At 56.1% G+C, this 20,887-nt stretch overlaps 1 protein-coding gene across 1 annotated transcript in view; it reads right to left on the bottom strand.

Annotated features, from left to right (window-relative positions):
• The window catches only part of HTRA3 (HtrA serine peptidase 3), a gene marked incomplete at its 5' end in the record, with an annotated part of 48,999 nt that overhangs the window by 12,119 nt on the left and 15,993 nt on the right, over positions 1-20,887 (bottom strand). The window contains 4 exons of the mRNA XM_004383553.1: positions 5,661-5,775; positions 7,531-7,563; positions 10,643-10,837; positions 14,577-14,799. Of these exons, the coding sequence (XP_004383610.1) occupies positions 5,661-5,775; positions 7,531-7,563; positions 10,643-10,837; positions 14,577-14,799 (566 nt within the window). The remainder of the gene's footprint in view (positions 1-5,660; positions 5,776-7,530; positions 7,564-10,642; positions 10,838-14,576; positions 14,800-20,887) is intronic.

The following is a 20,887-nucleotide window of genomic DNA, read 5'->3' as shown; positions in this document are numbered from 1 at the left end:
TTTATGGGCCTATCTAATCTTTGGCTGAAGGATGAACCTCGGAAGTGACCTCATTACTGAGCTAAAATGGTGTCCGGGGGCCATACTCTTGGGTTTTCTCCAGTCTCTGTCAGGCCAGTAAGTCTGGTCTTTTTTTGTGAGTTAGAATTTTGTTCTACATTTTTTCCCAGCCCTGTCCGGGACCCTCTGTTGTGATCCTGGACAGAGCAGTCAGTGGTGGTAGCCGGGCACCATTTAGTTGTACTGGACTCAGTCCGGTGGAGGCTGTGGTAGTTGTGGTCCATTAGTCCTTTGGACTAATCTTTCCCTTGTGTCTCTGGTTTTCTTCATTCTCCCTTGCTCCCGATGGGGTGAGACCAGTGGAGTATCTTAGATGGCTGCTCACAGGGTTTTAACACCCCAGATGCTACTCACCGAGGTAAAATGAAGAGCATTTTCTTTATAAACTATGTTTGCCAATTGAGCTAGATGTTCCCCAAGACCATGCTCCCCACAGCTGAAAGGGAACTTCTTAACCTGATAAAGAACGTCCTTGAAAAACCTCCAGTTAACATCATACCTCATGGTGAAAACTAGATGTTTTTTCTAAGATCAGGAACAAGGCAAGATGTCCACTCTCACCATTTCTATTCAGCGCTGCACAGGAGGTTCTAGCCAGACAAGGAAGAAAAAGGGGAGGGGGGGCATTTAGATTTGAAAGAAAGAAATAAAAAATGCATTTATTTGCAGACTACAAAACTGAGTGTGTAGAAAACCTGATGAAATCTACAAAACCACTAGAACTGTTAACTGAGTTAGCAAGGCTGCGGGACACAGGATCAATGCACAAAATGAACTTTATTCGTATATTCTAGTAACAAACAATCGGATATTGAAACTAAAAAGAAAACACCACTTGCAATAATATGAAAAATATGAAATAGAAACAAGTCTGACAGAAGACATGTAAGACCTAAATAAACGGACAAGTGTCAAGTATATATGGGTCAGAGGATTCCATATTGTTAAAAAGTGAATTCTCCCCAAATTGATCTACAGATTTCATGCAATGATGATCAAGAAACTAGCAGGCTTTTGTAGAAATTGACAAGTTGATTCTAAAATTCATCTAGAAATGCAGAGGATCTAGGAGAACCAATGGTACTGAAAGAAGAAGTCCAAGCTGCATGGAAGGCATTGGCGAAAAACAAGGCTCCAGGAATTGATGGAATACCAGCTGAGATGTTTTAACAAACAGATGCAGCCCTGGAACTGTGCTCACTCGTCTATGCCAGGAAATGTGGAGGACAGCTGCCTGGCCAACCAACTGGAAGAGATCCGTATTTGCCCATTCCAAAGAAAGGCGATCCAATGGAATGCAGAAATTATCGAATAATATCATTAATATCAGACTACACAAATAAAAATTATACTGAAAATCATTCAAGTGGTCATGGCAGTACATCGACAGGGAACTGCCAGAAATTCAAGCTGGATTCAGAAGAGGACATGGAACGAGGGATATCGTTGCTGATGTCAGATGGATCCTGGCTGAAAGCAGACAGTACCAGAAAGACATCTGCCTGTGTTTTATTGACTATGCAAGGGCCGGTGTGGCTCATAACAAATTATGGATAACATTGTGAAGAATGGGAATACCAGAACACTTAATTGTGCTCATGAGGAACCTGTACATACACCAAAAGGGAATAATTTGTGGTTTAAAGTCAGGAAAAGTGTGCATCAGGGTTGTATCCTTTCACCGTACTTATTCAATCTTTATGCTGAGCAAATAATCTGAGAAACTGGACTATATGAAGAATGTGGCAACAGGATTGGAGGAAGACTCATTAACAACCTATGATATGCAGAAAGTGCAGAGGACTTGAAGCACTTAATGCTGAAGATCAAAGACCACAGCCTTCAGTATGGATTACACCTCAACATAAAGAAAACAAAAATCCTCACAACTGGACCAATAAGCAACATCATAATAAATGGAGAAAATATTGACGTTGTCAAGGATTTCACTGTACTTGGATCCACAATCCAAGCCCATGGAAACATCAGTCAAGAAATCCAATGACATAGTGCATTGGGCAAATCTGCTGCAAAAGATCTCTTTAAAGGGTTAAAAAGCAAAGATGTCACTTTGAGGTCTAAGGTGCGTCTGACCCAAGCCATGATATTTTCAGTCACCTCATATACATGTGAAAGCTGTATATATGCCTATACCATGGACTGCCAGAAGAAAGAACAGATCTTTCTCGGAAGTACAGCCAGAACACTCCTTAGAAGCAAGGATGTCAAGACTTAGTTTCACGTACTTTGGACATGTTATCAGGAGGGACCAGTCCCTGGAGAAGGACATCATGCTTGGTAAGGTAGAGGGTCAGCAAAAAAGAGGAAGACCCTCAATAAGATGGACTGACACAGTGGCTGCAACAAGGGGCTCAAACACAGCAATGATTGTGAGGATGGCGCAGGACCGGGCGGTGATTCGTTTCGTTTTGTTCTGTTGTACATCAGGTCACTGTGAGGCCGAACTGACTCGACGGCACCTAACAACAACAACACCAACATGGAGATGGTAAAAGATCAGGGGTCGCCAGGGGCCCCGGGGGAGGGGGAGGGATGAACAGGGGAGCACAGGGCATTTTTAGGGCAGGGAAACTTCTGTGTGATGCTGTCATGGTGGAGAGAGGACATGATGAATTTATCGAAGCGCACAGATCTGTACAACAAACACAGAGAGTGAGCGCTGATGTCAACTGTGGACTCTAGCTAATAACAATGTATCAGTCTGGCCCATCGATGGCAACAGATGTAGCACAGGAATGCAACACATGAATAAAAGCGGAAACTGTGCAGCAGGGAGGGGGATATGGAGCTCTCTGTACTTTCAGCACAGTTTCTCTGTAGACCTAAAACTGCTCTAAAAACAAAGTGTACTGAGAACAACCACAGCAAAACCAAAGTGAGAGTTATGGGTCGCGTGCCAGCTCCATGCCAGGGTTTCACGTGCATCACAGCTAATGGCCGCTGCAGCCTTGCCCTGGTGACTGCCCCCATCTTAGCAAATGGCACCCCAGCCCCCCATGCTCAGGCCTTGGAGCCGCCCCCTACTCCTCTCCCCTTCAAATTCCATATCCCTCCTCAGCAAATCCTGTTGGCTCGACATCCACGGTGGACCCTGGACAAGGCCACTGTCACCCTTCTGCCATCACCACTCAGGCCAGGCCACCTGGAAGGCAGCCAAGACCTCCTCACGGTCTCCAGCACCCACTCTTGTTCCCCGCTTTTTACTCCCTGCCCAGCAGCCACTGTCTACCCTCCCGATGGCCCGCACGCTTAGAGGAGAATACAGCATCCAAGCATGGTGCTGCATGGCTGGCCGGCCGACCCCCTCTCCCACCCACCCCGGCTCCTCACTAATCCCAAACCTGCCCAGCATGCACTCCACGCTAGCCCATGTGCACTTCCACTCCCGCGGCCTGCCTCAGGCTTCCTGATTCCACTGAGCCTGCACCGTATCCCTTCATCGGGTCCCTGCCCAAATGCCACCTCCACAGAGCATTCTCCTGCTCACCCCGTCCTGAGCAGCGCCCTGCCTCACTGGCCTCTCCAGGTCTGTCCCCAACCCCTCGAGATGAGAACAATAAGTGCACCATCAGGCCACCTTGATGTAATGAAAAACTTTTTTATACATATAAAAGAACTTTAGATTAACTGGGCTTGTATCATTTGATATTTTTATTTAAAAAAAAAAAAAAAGCAAAACCACCCCCGGTCAGCTTTAGAAGGATCCTTAAGTTATGATTTGGTCACTCTGCTAAGATTTACCAAACTCTTTGGTTAGTCTGCACATCCCCAGAGGAAGTGACTGGGTTCAAAGAAGCACAACTCTGGGGATAGGGTATGAGCATTTCCCAGGGGGTCGGGTGGGGGGGATGTCAGCTCTGCTGGAGCAATCCCTGTGCCACAAAGAGCAAACCCCCCAACCCAGAGGGGTTCTTGTCCAAGGGAGGAGAGGAAGAAAGGCAGAAGGAAGAGGAAGCTGTTCAGCCCATTTCCAAAGAAATCATAACCTCACGCACCCCATTTGTGCAACGTGTAGCCCCACCGCTGCCCAGAAAAGGGACCCACGGAGCAAAGGAGAATGCAACTCGAACGTCTCAGTTATTATAGACAGGAAGGGGGGAACCGAGCACAGCAGAACTGCAGATAGACCACAGCTACGAAGGGTACCAAGGGGCAGCTGGGGGCTAGTCCTGAGCTTCCCTGAAGCCAAGGGGAAGAGAGCTCAAGTGATTAGACAGGCCCCAACACCTGGTAAAGAAAGCCTTCAGCTTTTCCAGGCAAGAGAGGCTGTGCCTGGCCACAGATTATCTTCCCACAAGACACACTGATGAACAGAACCAGGCAGTCCTCACAGCAGCTCTTCATGTCACTGGTCCTCATGGCCTGAACGTGACTGGCAGAGTTGTTGAGACAGGGCAAGTATGAGGAAGCCCCTTGCACTCAATTAACTGTGGTGAGGAGCCGATGGAGGCAGGGAAGCAACTGGAAGATGACAGTATCAGGTCTAGGACTTGACCAGGAAGTGGGCATGGCAGACAAAATGGCAGGAGCAAGAAGTTCGCTTGGGTAGGAGACAGGGTTGAAAAGAGTGGTGTCGAAAGTGGAACCGCCAGGAAGGGTCTTGATATCAAGGGCAGCTTGGTCCTCCTCAGGAAAGTGGCTGCGACCACAGACTTTAAGAAGACCCCTGCCAAAGCCCTCACTTGGAGAGTCACCTGTGCCTTGTCAAGTCCTCTCTGGACCTTCCTTGGGAGCTCATAACTATCTAGACGTGGGCAGGGTGGGCTGGCCATTTCTGTTGGGGCGGAGGTGAGGAGATGGAGTCTGAGAGGAGGGTGACTTACAAGGATCAGGGGCTTGGGCTCTGGGCCTTGCAGTAGAGGCTACCTCACCGTGGTCTGTGAAGCCCACATGCTGAAAGCACTTCGAGATGGCAGACGGATGGATGGATGATGGATGGATGGATGGGTGGATGGATAGATGGGTGGGGGGTGGGGGGGTGGGGGGGTGGATGGATGGATGGAGGGATGGAGGGATGGATGGATGAATGGATGGATAAATGATGGATGGATGGATGGATGGATGGAGGGTGAGTGGATGGCTGGATGGTCGGTGAATGGATGGATGGATGGGTGGGAGGGTGGATGGATGGATGAATGGATAGAAGGACGGATGAAAGAAGGAAGCATCAGGTTCTGATAGATGAAGGAAGGAGCAGCCCAGACAAAGGGACTCGGGGAGTCCAGGCAGCTGATGGCGCCAGCTGTGTCTGGAGACCCTCAGCCAGGAGGATGGATGGTCTGGAGGGGCATGGAGTAAGCATGGCCATGAAATGAGCAGAGGCAGGGAGAAAGACCCCCAAGAGAGGCTAAAGATGAGTGGTCCTGGGGTCTCGGGGATTCAAGGTGGATGGAGGGCCCCAGTTCAGGAGTGAGTGGGTTCACACGGCACCTAAGGATGGGCAATGGGGTCATCTGGAGCCACCTGGGGTGACCAGGCCCCAGCTGGGCTCTCAGATCTGCTCCCCACCCCAGCCCCAGACCTGGGAGGTTGTAGGGAGCCTCAGCTCCAGGAGAGCTTTACCCAGGTGAGCCCTTTACCTTTGATGTGCTTGTCTTGGAACTCGGTGAGGAAGCGTGTGATGCGGTCCGAGGGGATGGCGAAGGAGATGCCGGCCGCGACCTTGAGCGTGTTGATGCCGATGACCTCACCGTCCTGGGCAGAGAGACCAGGTGGCAGTCACTCAGGGAGCCTGGGCACCTGCAGCCTTCGGCTCCAGAGCAGACATCCCAACTTCGTTTCATGGAGCTGGCCCTCGCCGCAATGCTCCCACCTGAGAAGGTCGTGGAGCCACCCAGGTGCCCCGGACAGGCCGCTCTGAGTCTGCCCACAGGCCAATGACCCCCACCTTCCTGCCACTTTGCCTCCAAACTCCAGACTCCTGGAGAGTGTCACTGGGGAAGCTTGAAGCTCTAGCCTTCCTCCCAGGCTGTGGCCACCCAGCCCTGAGAAGCAGTGCCCACTGACCGAGGGCAGCCCTGGGCCAAGATCCTAGTCACTAGAGCCCGAGAGAGAGCAAGGCCTTGTCTAGCTCCTCCTTCTAGAAGCTGGAGTGGGGGGTGAGTGAGGCCAGCACAGCTCCACAGAATCTCACCCCCACCCTGCACCCCACACTGAGCACCGAGGAGTGGAGGTCGGCAGGGGCTCCACTCAGGCTCCAGAACCAGCTCCTTCCCACAGCCTGGAACGTGCCTCCTGGACCTGCCTTTTGGCCACAGGACGAGCGAAATCTGCACCACCACCAGGCCAGGCCAAGGGGGCCCTGGACGGGGCCTGCCAGCTCACCAGGGCCCCTGCGGGGTCTGGGGCAGAGCTGCAGGCCATGACACCCTCTGTCCGCCTAGTCCTGAGTGCCTGTCCCCACGTGGTCCCTGCCTGGTCCAGGAAGCTCAGGTTGGGGAGAAGCCGGCTGAACAGAGGACCAAGGAGCTCAAGACTCTGTGTCCACCTTGACCCTCTGTTTTGCCCATCCCTGCTGCCTGGATGACTTATAGCGGCCTCCTCCTCCAGCCTGCTGGCTTCCCGCCTGCACTCCACCCACCCACGTGAGCTCCTCCCCCGCAGGCAGGCGCTGCCCTCTGCTGTGGGAGATGCTAGGTGACGTTCCATCCCTGGCCACAGCCCTTTGACAGCCTTGGCCCCTCCCACACCCACCCCCGACCTGTGCCTCCACCCCTGAGCTTGGTCACACCATTTTCCTGGACTACTTCCTCTCTATGTCCCCACCTTCCCATACCCTCCTCCCTCCCAACAACCAGCTTAAATGCCCCCTCCACCAGGAAGCCCCCCGATCCCATGCCGGCAGTGAACCCTTCCTGCCATCATCCCTCCAGAATGACCTCCGTCCTCCCCACATGGCCCTGGAGTCCATCCCCAAAGGCTAGAGGTACCTGAGGCAGGGGCTGCAACTGACCCCTTGGTGCCCCAGGTCCCAGGGGCTCTGAGGAACTTCCTGACTTATTCCAGGAACAGCTCACCTGGGGGGCCAATGAGCCTGACTTTGGGGCCCAGAACAGAACCGGGGAGGGGTGCTCTGATGGGGTAGAAGAAACGGGACAGATCTCATTTAACATCTGAACGTGAGGACAGGGTGGGGAACAGAGAGAGTGGCTGGATCCAGATCCCCCATCAAGGGGCGCTCCCGTGTCTCCTTGCTCCAACCCCCCAGTGGGTGTGTGGCCCCTGTGGCTGTGTGTTCACTGTTCCCTTATTCCTCTACCGCCACCAACACCCCTGCGGTACACCAGGCAGCATGCGCCTGTGTCAGGTCCTTCTCCCCAGCCTCCAGCCCAGCCACCTTCTGATTGTTGAGAAGGTTTGGAGGCCATGTGCTGGGTCCCCAGACCTGTCCCAGTCCCAGGTGAGCAGAGCCCCAGGAAGCCAGAAGCACCAGCCCCTGTGAGTACTTACCAGGTTCACCAGCGGTCCCCCAGAGTTCCCGTACTGCAAGAGGGGAAATGCACGTTAGCCGCGTGACGACTCAAGACAGGGCTCAGCAAGTCAGGAGCACGGACACACAAATGAGCTAACCCATGACAAGAACCGTGGCCACGCTCTACTGTGTGCAGTCCCCTCTGGAGGGGTGTCCCCCCCACCCTAGTTATTATTTTAGGGCAGGGCCCAGAGATGAGGACGGGGTCCAGGGCACACTGCTGGGAGGCAGGCGTGGGGCCAGTTCATGGTCTCCTGTAAACTGGTCTGAGGCCACTGCAGTGTGAGGGGTTGTGCTCTGTCACGCCACCACGCCAATCCTACGGGGACCCGAGTGCATCTGAGGAGGGCCGGGGGCTCCACTTCACAGGCCTGTCCGAGGGGCCAGGCATCAGACCTCAGTTGCCGGCTTCCTGGGGACCTAACACCCTGTCCACTTGCCCTGAGGGCCCTCCTGTCCATTCCCAGGGGAAGAGCATGAGTTAGTAGTCCCAGGCTGCACAGACTTGCTGGCACCTTGGGCGAGTCATCTCAGGCCCCAGGTCCATCTTCCCAGCTACACGCCATGGGGCCCCCCAGTGCCCAGCACCCTCCTGACATGCGCTGAGTCCTCGGTAATGTGACGGGGGGCCGGGTGCTCTGAGCATCATGGGGGACCTGCTTTGTGCTGATCACTGGAACACAGAGATGCCCCTGTCCCACCAAAACACTAAAATCATACACCCCTCCCCCAATGTTACCATGACTCCCCTCAGGAAGCTTGTCGGCAAAATGAGAGCAAGAAAGCTACGTACCCACTCCTTAGCCATGTGGTCCAATAACACATCCATCCTCCACCCATTTATCCTTCCATCCATCCATCCATCCACCCACCCATCATCATCCATCCACATCCATCTGTACATCCATCATACATCCATCCTATTATCTACCCCCCCATCATCCATCCATCCACCCTTCCTTCCATTCATCCATCCATCCACCCCTCAACTATCATCCATCCATCCACCCTTCCTTCCATTCATCCATCCATCCACTCCCCAACTATCGTCCATCCATCCACCCTTCCTTCCATTCATCCATCCATCCACCCCACAACTATCATCCATCCATCCACCCTTCCTTTTTTCCTTCCATCCATCCATCCACCCACACCCATCTATTATCCACCCATCCTATCATCCTTCCATCCATCCACCCACTCATCTATTTATCCACCCCACCATCATTCATTCATCTGCATCCATCCAGCCAGCTAGCCACCTACCCATCTACCCACCCATCCACCCACCCATCCATCCATCCACCATCCATTCATCCACACACCCATCCATTCACATCCATCAACCCCCACCCGTCATCCATCCAGCCACCACAAAAGTGATCATTGTGAAAGTTGGTTAGGAACCCACAATGCTCAATGACAATATAAGGAATGAATTGCTCCCCTCCTTTTTGCAGTCTGGCAAAGAGGCTGTGTGGCGGCAGAAGGAGGAGTTTGGTGAGAAGTGGCCGTAAGAACCCGATCTGTGACAAGCTGCCTGCCCAGCTCCAGGGCCCTCATTCTAACGCCACTCGCAACCTCCTATCATCTCCCAGGATGAGGGTGCTTGGCGCCCATGCCCCCCGGGGGGCGGAGGAAGTGGCCAAGTGGTGGGACTGAGGCTCCATCCTGCCCTCAGCTTCTGTCTTGAAGCTCCTTCCTTCCACAGTAATTCTAATCATTACAGAAATACATAGCTTCAAAGAGCTGCTGAATTTTCTCCCCTAACATCGAAAGGCCTCATTACCATTCCCACTTTACAGATAAGAAAGCTGAGGCCGAGTGATTCAGTGGGCAGCCTTGTCAGATGATCCGTCTGATGTGGCCCAGGGCCCTCTGCTCTGAGCCGCCCCACCTCAGAGGCCCATGCCAGACACGCTGGGGGGTCCACCACTCGCGGGCTGGGAGGTACGGGGGTGGGTGCTATTTCTTGTCCCGCCTGCCTCATGATTTAAAGACTAACGTTTCCAGCCAAGTGCTCAGACCACCACAAACCCTGAGATACACACGCTGGGGCACTGGGGTGAAGGGCGCCCCAGAAGTATTGCTGTGATAATGACAATAATCTTGACAGGACTGAACTCAGAAAAGGCACTCAAGGTGGTGGCCACACCTCGGCATCTCCAGGGCTGTCCTGGGTCTGGGCAGCAGATGGATACTCTCAGGGCAGCCCCGGGAGCCATGTGGGGAGTCCCCAGGAGTCAGGTCTCCAATCCGCGTAAAGAGGGAATTTTCTATCAAGCAGACAGGTCAAAGGATGGACAGGCTCTGGGGAGAGTGCGCAGGGTCTGGGGACAGGGCACAGGGTCTGGGGACGGCACAGGGTCTGAGGACAAAGCAGAGGGTCAGGGGGCAGGGCACAGGGTCAGGGGGCAAGGCACAGGGTCAGGGGACAGGGTGCAGGGTCTGGAGGCAGGGCGCAGGGTCAGGGGGCAAGGCACAGGGTCAGGGGACAGGGCGCAGGGTCTGGGGGCAGGGCGCAGTGTCAGGGGGCAGGGGGCAGGGTCTGGGGGCAGGGTGTAGGATCTGGGGACAGGGTGCAGGCCCGGGGGACAGTGTGCAGGCCTAGAGGACAGGACACAGGGTCTGGGGACAGGGCACAGGGTCTGGAGGCAAGGTGCAGGGTCAAGGGACAGGGTGCAGGGTCAGGGGACAGGGTGCAGGGTCTGGGGGCAGGGCGCAGTGTCAGGGGGCAGGGGGCAGGGTCTGGGGGCAGGGTGTAGGATCTGGGGACAGGGTGCAGGCCCAGGGGACAGGGTGCAGGCCAGGGGGACAGGGTGCAGGGTCAGGGGACAGGGTGCAGGGTCTGGGGGCAGGGTGCAGGGTCTGGGGGCAGGGGGCAGGGTCTGGGGTCAGATGCAGCATCTGGGGTAGGGTGTAGGATCTGGGGACAGGGTGCAGGCCCAGGGGACAGGGTGCAGGCCTGGGGGACAGGGTGCAGGGTCTGGGGACAGGGCATAGCCCCTCACTGCAGGAGTCAGCAGAGCCAGGAGGATTGGGACAGGGCAGGCAGGCGCCCCGCGGCTCTGTGGACACTGGGAGACTCACATTGATGATGGCGTCCGTCTGGATGTAGTCCATGTCCGAGTCCTGCAGGCCCAGCTCCTTGCCGTCCCGCTGGGCTGTGCTGACAATGCCGGTGGTCACTGTGTTCTGCAGGGCGAAGGGGCTGCCGATGGCCACCACGAACTCCCCAGGCCTCAGGTCTGCCGAGTGGCCCAGCAGCAGGACGGGCAGCTTTCTCTGGGGGAGAGGAAGGGAGGACTTGGAGGGGACCCAGCCTTCAGCCTGGGGTGAGGACTGGATGGCAGCGAGACCCTGGCCGGGGCCCTGGCAGGCTGTCCCAGGGAAGGGGGAGCCACCCTATGAAGCCAGCAGGGGCGAGTGCCAGGGAAAGCCGCTGATGCAGAGTGGGGCCAGGTGGCCTCTGCTGACCCACGGTGGGGCAGAGACCCCGGTGGAAGTCCCCAGGACGGGTCTCAGCTCCACCAGTGACCGGAGGCCTGCCCCAGGACCACCCTCAGGATCTGTCACAGGGCAGGTGCACAGAGGGCCTAAGGGTGTGGCCCGGGGTCACTGAGCTCACGGGCTCTTAACAGCCTTGGCCCTGGGAGCCCTGAAATCCAATAAAAGCTATGCACACGCCTCCTCCAAAATGTGCCTGCAGGCAAACGGCTGCACACAACCGAGGGGCTGACGGGGGCCTGGGAGCAGCTTAGGGCCCTGGGAGCCCTGGCCCCGGGGCCCTTGATCCAGCCCCACCTGATCTCCCAGCACAGAGAGGCCCAGAAGGGTCAAGTGACGGCACCAAGATCTGCCGCTCACCCCTGCACAGTCCACTCTTTTTTCACACGGAGCCAGCAAAGTCCGTGTGTCTGACCGGCCTCCTCGTTCAAAGGCCTCGAAACACACACAGGGGCCATGGAGACACTCCAAGCGGCGCCACCAGCCACATCCCGGTTTTGATGTTGCACCAGTTACTGAAGACGTTGCCCTTGGCGGGGGGCCTCAGGGAAGGGTACCTGGGGCCTCTCACGACGCCGCAACTCCCCGGGCGTCTGTAAAGATTTCCGAATGAACAGCTTCTAAACAGGCATTGGAGGTGGCAAGTGCCAGATCACGGCCACGTGACTTCACGCCCGGGCCGTCCAGACAGCCACAGCTCCTTCTCAGCACGCCAGCATTTCCCTACCACTTCAAGCCACCAAGTCACCAAGGAGCTGTCTCTTTCAGGGGCCATCATAAAAGAAGGAAGGTAACAATCTATAAACACAGCAATGGGAGCCACTGCCCCAGACTGAAGGAGGCACCCCAGACTGTGGGAAGAACATGCGGTGTCCCCGTTCTGCTCCCTGAGCTGCCGGGGACAAACGAGGCTTCAGCAACAGACACGTGGGGCTCAGGTGGGGACCAGGCGACATGCCCGGACTCCGGGACCCAGACAGGTGGGTGTCTGCAAACCTGACTAATGGACTGGCCAGAGAATGAGCATCACGGATTGAATTGTGTCCCCCAGGAGATTCGTGGAAGTTCTAACCCTCTACCTGTGAACGTGGCCCTGTTTGGAGACATTGTAGGGGTTTCCTTGTGTTACGATAACGAGGTCACACCAGTGCGGGGCGCCCTAAACCTCATCCCTTCTGAGTGCTGTCTTATAAAAAGGCAGAACAGACGTGGAGACACATACCCCAAGGGACATGGTATCAGGAGGGACCAATCCCTGGAGAAGGACATCATGCTTGGTAAAGTAGAGGGTCAGCGAAAAAGAGGAAGATCCTCAACGAGATGGACTGACACAGTGGCTGCAACAATGGGCTAAAGCATGACAACGATGGTGAGGATGGCGCAGGACCGGGCAGTGTTTTGTTCTGTTGTACACGGGGTCGCTGTGAGTTGCAACTGACTCAACGGCACCTAACATGACAACAACAACACACAAGGGAAGACAGGCCCCATGCCAGGATCGCCCACAAGCCAAGGGACCATGGGAGGCCCAGGCTACCAACAAGGAGGGACGCTGGCCAGAGCTGATGCCCAGACTTCTCACCTCCAGAAGGGAGATGATATACTCCTGCTCCTGAAAGCTGTCCACCTGCAGTGTTTTTGGTTACAGCAGCCCTAGGAGACTCAGACAGTCAGGGATAACAATCTTGAAGCCCCTTCTTGGTTCCCCGGACAGGTGAGCTGGAAGGGGTTCCAACATCACTTCTGGACGTGACCTGGCCACCTCGTGGCCAGACTTTGTCCCCATTGCTTGGTTTAACGCCATGAAGAGGGCTGAGGGGCTAAGAGGGGATTCTGCTCCTGGAACGAGAAGCGGGTGCTGACCAGTGGGCACTGGGACCCTCTGGACACTGGGCTTCAGGCCCCCGTAAGTCTCCCAGCGTCTGTGGCCACAGGTGGCCACTGGATCACCTGACCTGCCGTGCCTCGGTGGGATGCCACTGCTCCCTCCGGGTTCTGCTGCAGAGACCTCACGGCGGGGGGGGGGGGGGGTCTAGTCCAGATCTGCCCCTAGGGGGCATCCTTGAGCAGGGCTCCACAAACCCGCCCGCTAGCTGTGTTTGCGGATGAAGTTTTATCAAAGCACACCACCCCCATCTGTGATATCTGTGGCTGCTCTTCCAAGGCAGAGGCCACGCAGCCGAAAATATTTACCCTCTGGCCCTGAAGAAGGAAGTCTGCCGACCCCTGCCCTTGAGCACACCCTCCATCCTTGCCTTGGTTTCCCCGTCTTTAAAGTGGAGGTGACGGCCCATTAGCTCAAAAAAACAAAAACCCAGTTGCCGTTCACTCGACTCCAACTCCTGGTGACCCCACCTGTTTCAGAGTAGAACTGTGCTCCATAGGGTTTTCAGTGGCTGTAATCATTCGAGGCTCCGATGGGTGGACTTCAACTGCCCATTCAGCCAAACGAAAAACCAAACTCTTTGCTGTCGAGTTGATTCCAACTCATAGCGACCCTGTAGGACAGAGTAGAACTGCCCCATAGGGTTTCTAAGGAGGGGATGGTGGATTCGAACTGCCAACCTTTCCATTAGCAGCTGAGCTCTTAATCACTGCTTGAAAGTGGGGAGCAGTCCATGTGGGGACAATCACTTGGAATCACCAAGTCTCCTCTCCCTCGCTCCAGCAAGAGGAAACTTCCTCGCAAATCATCACCACCGCACCTGCCGTAAACTTTCATTTCAACAGCTGCAACCAGATTCAGACTCATCCAAGTCAGACTTCCGGCCGGAGGGGAAATTCTGAGTCCAGACACGGGGGCAGATCCAGCACAGGCCCTGCCCACCACTCAGGGGCCTCGTAACCTGGGCGTCACATCGCACCTCCCTGTGGCCCTCACAGAGAAGTATAAACACGACATTGGACGCAGCAAGAAGCCAGCTCAGGAGGCCTAGGACTCAGCAGGGTGGGCACAGGGCCGTCAGGCAGGCCCAGCCCCGTCCCTGGCCAGCTGTGACCCTCCCTGGGGGCTCACTGCCCTCTCTGAGCCTCAGTTTTCCCATTTGAAATACCAGGATAACAACACCCCTCCTCAAAGGCTGTGGTGAGAATCGTAAGCTGCACAGACACAGTGCCTGGCCCAGTCAGGCCCTTTAGAAGTTTCCGGAGGAAGTAATGGGGGGATTATCACTGCCCGGTGTCGGTCTGCCTGATCAGCTAGAGGGAGGAACTGGCGTGGAGGTGGATGGGGTGGGGGTGCCCAAATGCTCCCCAACCATCTGCCGTCACCCCCGTGGGGACAGCTGCCTCCCCAGGTCAGCCGGAGGGGCCAGTGGAAGTGTCCCTGCATGTCCAGAAAACACCGTGTGGGGGTGACGTGGCCCAGATCCTCCCCCAACTGTGGCCACTCGTCTCCTGACTGACAGGTGGCCACGTGGCTCTGCTGGGCACAGAGCAGGGGACACAGCACCTTGGCTTCTCCAGCTGCCCATGGGAAGGTCCATCTCCGTGGTCTGGAACATGCCCACCCACTCACCTTGGGGTGGATCTTGATGGTGGCGATGTCCGACTTCTTGTCGATGTCCTTGATGGTGGCCTCGTAGGTGTCCCCGTTCTGCAGCTGGACTTTGAGCTGCTGCCGGCCAGAGACGGTGTTGGTGCTGGACACCACGTGGGCGTTGGTGACAATCAAGCCCGCCTCAGACATGATGAAGCCTGAGCCACTGGACAGGGGCACATTGCGGCCAAACAGAGGGTGTCTGCGGGCAAGACAGGAGGGCGCTGAGGGTGCGCAGCGCTGGGACACGGGCGCCCGCGGCGGGCTGGCCGGCGAGGAGCACACGAAACACGTGAACACCCCAGCTGTACTACGCAGCGGCCGGGACCTCGGCTGAGTCACTGAGCCCGGGACCTACTCACACCGTAAAGGGGACATCTGACCTGCAAGGGCAGCAGTGCCAACACAGAGGTGTCCCTGCCGTGACAGCAGAACTCTGGAGCCAGACAGACTGTCATCTCGCTCCAGGCCCCTGGCCCCTCACTATTGCACGGCCTCAGGCAGGTCTCTGAACCACCCTGAGCCTCAGTCTCCTCGTCTAGGAAATGGGCCAACGCTACCTGCCTCAGGTGGCAGACGTGAGGTAAAGCACCTGGTGACAGAGCCCACTCAGCAGGGCTGCTATGGTCCGTGGGAAGTGCGCTAACTGCATCCGGTGCCACCCTGCCGCCCCACAGCCCCATGTGGCATCACGGCAGGGCTGGTGGCCCTGGCACCTCACACCGGGTAGTCTTCCAGAGGCACAGGGCACAAGGGGCCTGGACATGCAGGATGGGCAGGTGCCTCAGAGACGGGGTGACCCGGCCTCAGCTCCGCCTCTGCAGAAAGAGGACTCAGTGGTCAGAGAGTCTGGCGTGGGGGCCCAGATGACCCTCACCATGGCCCGTGAGCAGGGATTACAGCCCCCGCCCCAGGGGAGGAGCAGAGGGAGGGTCAAACTCTGGACGCAGCTCAGGACCTTTTCTGGGGGGACGTCCCTGGGACCAGGCACAGAGAGGAGTGAGAAAAAGGGGGGCATATCGCGCAAGGAGAAACACCCCCACAGGGCAGAGGCTTCTCCCGCACCAAGGGGTGCAGCAGCCCCAGGGACACAGGAGCACCGCTGCCTCGGGGCTGGCAGGACCTGGGACAGAAGCAATGCCACCGAGCCAGGGACGAGGCCGATTAACACTTGTGCCACCCTCCAGAGCAGCCACATTTAGGTCTCCACTCACAGCTGGGGAAACTGAAGGCCAGAGACCCTGGCTTGGGATGGGCAGGCTGGCCTGGGGCAGAGCACGGCTGAACCCAGGGAGCCTGGGCGCCAGGCCACGTGGCCACATTGCACACTGTGGCCACGGTAACTGTCCACTCCTGTCCACACCCAGCTCCATGTGTCCTGGGCTGCGGCTGCCCCATTTGTCCAGAAGCCCCCAGGGCCTGCCTCTGCCTGCACATACGGGATTCAGCTAGCGTCTGCAGAGACAGGCCGCAGGCAGCCGCTGGCCTTCTCACCCTGGCTCAGGGGTCTGGGGTCAAAGGCAGGAGGCTCCTGTGCTCGATGACATCTCATCTGTGTCTGGGATCCTGCCCACCCACTTGGAGCACCATCTCAACGCCTGCAGGCAGTCATTAGCTGGCTTGGGGCCGGGGCCTCTGGGAAGGCACTGCTCCCCGGACATAGGCCAATGGAGGCCAGGATGTGTCACCAGGCCAGGCTGTAACTTCCTCAGTGACACATCTCGGGGTCTGGGCCTGTGGAGAGGACCGGGGGCGGGGGGTGTTGCAAAGAGATGGGCTTGCTCTGGGGTCAGACGGACCCGGGGGTCAAACCTCAGCTGGGCACCTAGTGGCTGGGAGCCTCGGCAAGCTTCCCAGGGCTGTTTCCCCATCTAGAAAACGGGAATAACAATACTTCTAGGGGTTCGTGAGAAGGTTAGCAAAAGACTGAGAAGGGCGAGGGGTAGCCATGGGCTGCCGGGCGGTAGTGAGGGTGGGGGCGGGCTGCCTCTGATCCTGGCCCCCACCAGCCTCGAGTCCTTGACGAGCCTCGCCGTGAGTCCCCAGGGCGCCGGCTCTCCCTGCCTGCACGAGGCAGATGCACGGCCAGTGCAGCCGTGTTGATACACGTCACCAAGCTCTGACCCCACGCGGAGCACACAGAGGTCCCCAAGGACACGCTCATTCAGTCACTCCTTCACCTCTCATCAAGCACCTTCAAATGGTGGACCTCAACATGCCCCTGCCCTTCAGAAGGGGAGATGGGGGGGGCCGGGACGCCAAGTGACAGGGCCTCTAATGGGACAAGCTTCCACCAAGGGAGCAACGGAGCCCCTGCTGGACTAAGAATCAGGCTGGAGCTGGCTCTGACCGCCAGCCCCAGGGACTCCCCGCCACCACCTGCCCTCTGTGCCGGGGTGTCTTCAGCTGTCATAGCGGCAGTGGGGACCTCCATCCTGGGAGGCAGGGCGGCCTCGGGGACACCCCGGAGTTGTCACCAGGGCCTCGCAGAGACAGTTGGCACCCTGCAATCCCTGTGGGGGGGGTCCACCTAGGACACACGGAGCTTCACCCGCCGGGGCTGCCGGCTGCCCTCCAGCCCAGGGCAGAGGTCAGGGTGATGGGGGAGGGGCCATGCTACGGTTTGTTTTTTTTGGGGGGTGCACATTGATAGGGGAAGAGACCCCAGGATTTGATGTAGAGATTGGACACTTTGGCCAATTTGGGGCAGGACTCATGGCTTCCAAGAACCAGCTGGCAGTCCCTGTGAGGTTGAGGAGAGCGTGAAGGGGGCGCCAGACAGCCCTGCCAGGAGGAAGGGAGGAAGCAGCAATGGGCTTCAAGGAGACTTGCTAGGGGGCTGAGACCAACGACCCTGCTGCCTCCAGGAGTGCTTGATGTTCTGCGTCCCTACTGATTCATTCCTCTACTGGCTCGCTCACTCGCTCACTCACTCACTCACTCATTACTCACTCGCTCCCTCATTCACTTACTCGCTCCCTCACTCATTATTAACTCACACATTATTCACTAACTCATTCATTCACCCACTTGCTCAGTCACTCACTCATTCACTCATTATTCACTCACTCCGTCACTCACTCACTCCTTCACTCACTCACTCCTTCACTTACTCATTACTCACTCATTCACTCATTATTCATTCGCTTATTCATTCACCCACTTGCTCACTCACTCATTATTCACTCACTCCTTTACTCACTCATTATTCACTCACTCCTTTACTCACTCATTATTCACTCACTCCTTTACTCACTCATTATTCACTAACTCATTCATTTACTCACTTGCTCAGTCACTCATTCACTCACTCATTATTCAGTCACTCATTCACCCACTCGTTATTTACTGACTCATTCACTCACACAACTCATTCACTCATTATTCACTCACTCATTCATTCACCCACTTGCTCACTCACTCACTATTCACTCATTCATTCACCCACTCATTATTCACTCACTCATTCATTCACCCACTCATTTACACTCATTCATTCACTTACTCATTCATTTACTCACTCATTCACTGAACAACCACTCTGGGGCAGACCCTGGGCTCTGGGGATTCAACGATGACAGGATTCAGCCCCTGTCTGGCAGAGGTCACTGTCTGGGGGAGACCAAGAATGTCCTCTGTTGTGCACTTGTCATGTGTCCTCAGGTGCCGCCAGACCTAACTGGCCACAGGGTGAGGGTGACCCATAGCACACACAGGGCTGGGGCTCCAGCAAGCACTTGGGCCAGGCCAAGGGGGACTCAAGACAGGCAGGAAGCTCGGGAGCCCAGGAGCCAGTAGCCTCCACAGCCGATCGTGAGTGCTGACCCTGGTCGATGTCCCGCCCCTCCTGGGCAAAGTCTCGTCTCCCAGCTGAGCAGAGCATCTAGGACACCCCCAGTGGTGGAGGCCCAGGCGGGGTGAAGGGGTGGGAAGAAAGTGTTCAGGCCGCAGGAACAGTGGGGGCTGGGCGTGAAGGTGTGACGGGGGAAGAGGAGAAGGGAAACTGCAGACAGGCCTCGACAGGCCACTGGTCCCGCCTCTGGGTGCCACAACAGCCTGGAAGGTTCCAGGTGAGGAGACTGAGGCCAGTCAGTTGTTGGAAGTTGTCCCTGCCCCCTGCCCCCAGTCCTTGGAACATGCACCCTTCGGCCTTGTGGCTGGAGGTGGGTCATCCCCAACATGTCCACGCACTAACTCCCTGGGTCTCTGCTGCAAGCCGGGCTTCTCAGTGAGGCTGAGCCCTGAGTCCCACTAATCCTGAGTCCCTGGCGCCCCCTCTAATCTTGTGCCCCTGGCACCCCCTTTAATCCTGAACCCCCAGATCACTCTCGTCTGAAAAACACTGGCTCTCCCCCTCAGCACTGTGCTCTTACTTCAGAATTGAGTCATTTATGTATCTGTGGCTTGTCACGGGCCCTTGGGAACAGAAGCACACACTGGACTCTCAGCAAAGTCTGCGGAGTGATGAAGCACCTCCGTCACCACTCACTGTCCACCTGCGTAGCTCCAGCAGCTCCAGGAGGGGCGGGGGGCTTTCTAACTCTCCTAGATGAGGAGGCAAAGGTAGATCGGGGAAGGGGCTGCCCCACGGGCTCGCAGACAGCAGGGAGAGGAGGACGAGGCCTCCTTGTCATGGACTGAATTGTGTCCCCTCAAAATGTACGTCAACTTGACTAGGCCATGATTCCCAGTATTACGTGGTTGTCCTCCATTTTGTGATCTGATATGATTATCCTATGTGTTGTAAATCCTAACCTTTATGATGTTAATGAGGCAGGATCAGGGGCAGTAATGTTAATAAGGCAGGATATAATCTACAGGGTTAGGTTGTATCTTGAGTCAATCTCTTTGTAGACATAAAAGAGAGAAGCAAGCAGAGAGGAGAGGGACCTCATACCACCAAGAATGAAGAAGCAGGAGCAGAATGTGTCCTTTGGACCCAGGGTCCCTGCACTAAGAAGCTCCTAGACCAGGGGAAGATTGATGACAAGGACCTTCCCCAGAGCTAACAGAGACAGAAAGCCTTCCCCTGGAGTTGGCGCCCTAAATTTGGACTTCTAGCCTCCTAGACTGTGAGGGAATACACTTCTGTTTGTTAAAGCCATCCACTTGTGTATTTCTATTACAGCAGCACTAGATAACTAAGACAGAATTTGGTACCAAGAGTGGGGTGCTGCTCTAACAGATACCTAAACGTGGAAGTGGTTTTGAAACTGTGAATGGATAGAGGCTGGAAGAGTTTTAAGGTGCCTGATAGTAAAAGCCTAGATTTCCTTGAGGAGACTGTTGGTGGAATTACGGACATCAAAGACAATGCTGGTGAAGACGCAGCAGGAAGTAAGGAGAGCTGTCACACTGGAGATGGCACTTACTGCTAGAAGCGGCAGCAGAGAAACGGCAGCATCAGAACCAGGAAACCAGAGCAAGAGAATGCAGGAGCCGACCAGCACTGGAGCAGGAGAGCCAAGTGCCTTTGGGCAGAGGCTCCCTGGTGGAGCAGGGTGCCTCCGGGCACCTATCGGTGGAGCCAGTCTTGCCGACCCAAGGAGCAAGAGAGATGAGTGGCTTCTGGCCAAGGTTTACTGGCAGAGTAGGGTGCTTCCAGGCACTTATCAGTGGAGCTAAAGAGCTTTGGAACACTTGTCCCAGCAGGACAGACGCCAGGCCAGCCCAAGGGCCCAAGGGGCCAAGAGGCCAAGGAACCAGGAAGCAGAAGCTGAGATAAGGAACACAGGAAGCTGAGCTGCCTCAGTCTCAAAGAGGGGAGCCATGGCCTCTGAGGTATCAAAAGGTGGGCCACAGCCTCCTAGGTTACAAAGAGTCAGATCTTCACAAACTCAGTTCCAGAGTGTGGGGCTGCCTTTCACAAGTGCCACTGGGATGGATACAGCCAGATCTGCTGAGGGGGCGGTGCTGCCATGCCCAAAGGGCAGAAGAACAGAGCCTGCTGGGGCTGAGGAGCTGGAGTTGCCACTCAGATGGACTAGGAGAATGGGGCCGCCCAAATGAGAGGGAGCAGAGTTGCCATCCCAGTGGGCCTGGAGAGCAGAGCTGGCACCCAGGGACAAGGGGCCTCCACCCAGAATCCGGAGAGTGTGGTGGACACCCAGAGTCTAGAAGGCAGGGCCACTGCCTAAATGGTCTCAGAGAACAGAGGATTATGTTCAAAGCCTTGAGGGCTAGTGTAATGTGTTCTGCTGACTTGCTTGGTGCCCGTTATCTCTTCTTTCCCTCCAGTTTCTCCCATTTGTAATGGAAATGTCTACCTTGTGCCTGTTCCACCATTGTGC

This window comes from Trichechus manatus, unplaced genomic scaffold (genome assembly GCF_000243295.1).
Source record: "Trichechus manatus latirostris isolate Lorelei unplaced genomic scaffold, TriManLat1.0 scaffold00111, whole genome shotgun sequence".
In the NCBI taxonomy this organism is placed as follows: Eukaryota; Metazoa; Chordata; class Mammalia; order Sirenia; family Trichechidae; genus Trichechus; species Trichechus manatus.
This window is presented reverse-complemented; position numbering and strand designations above follow the sequence as displayed.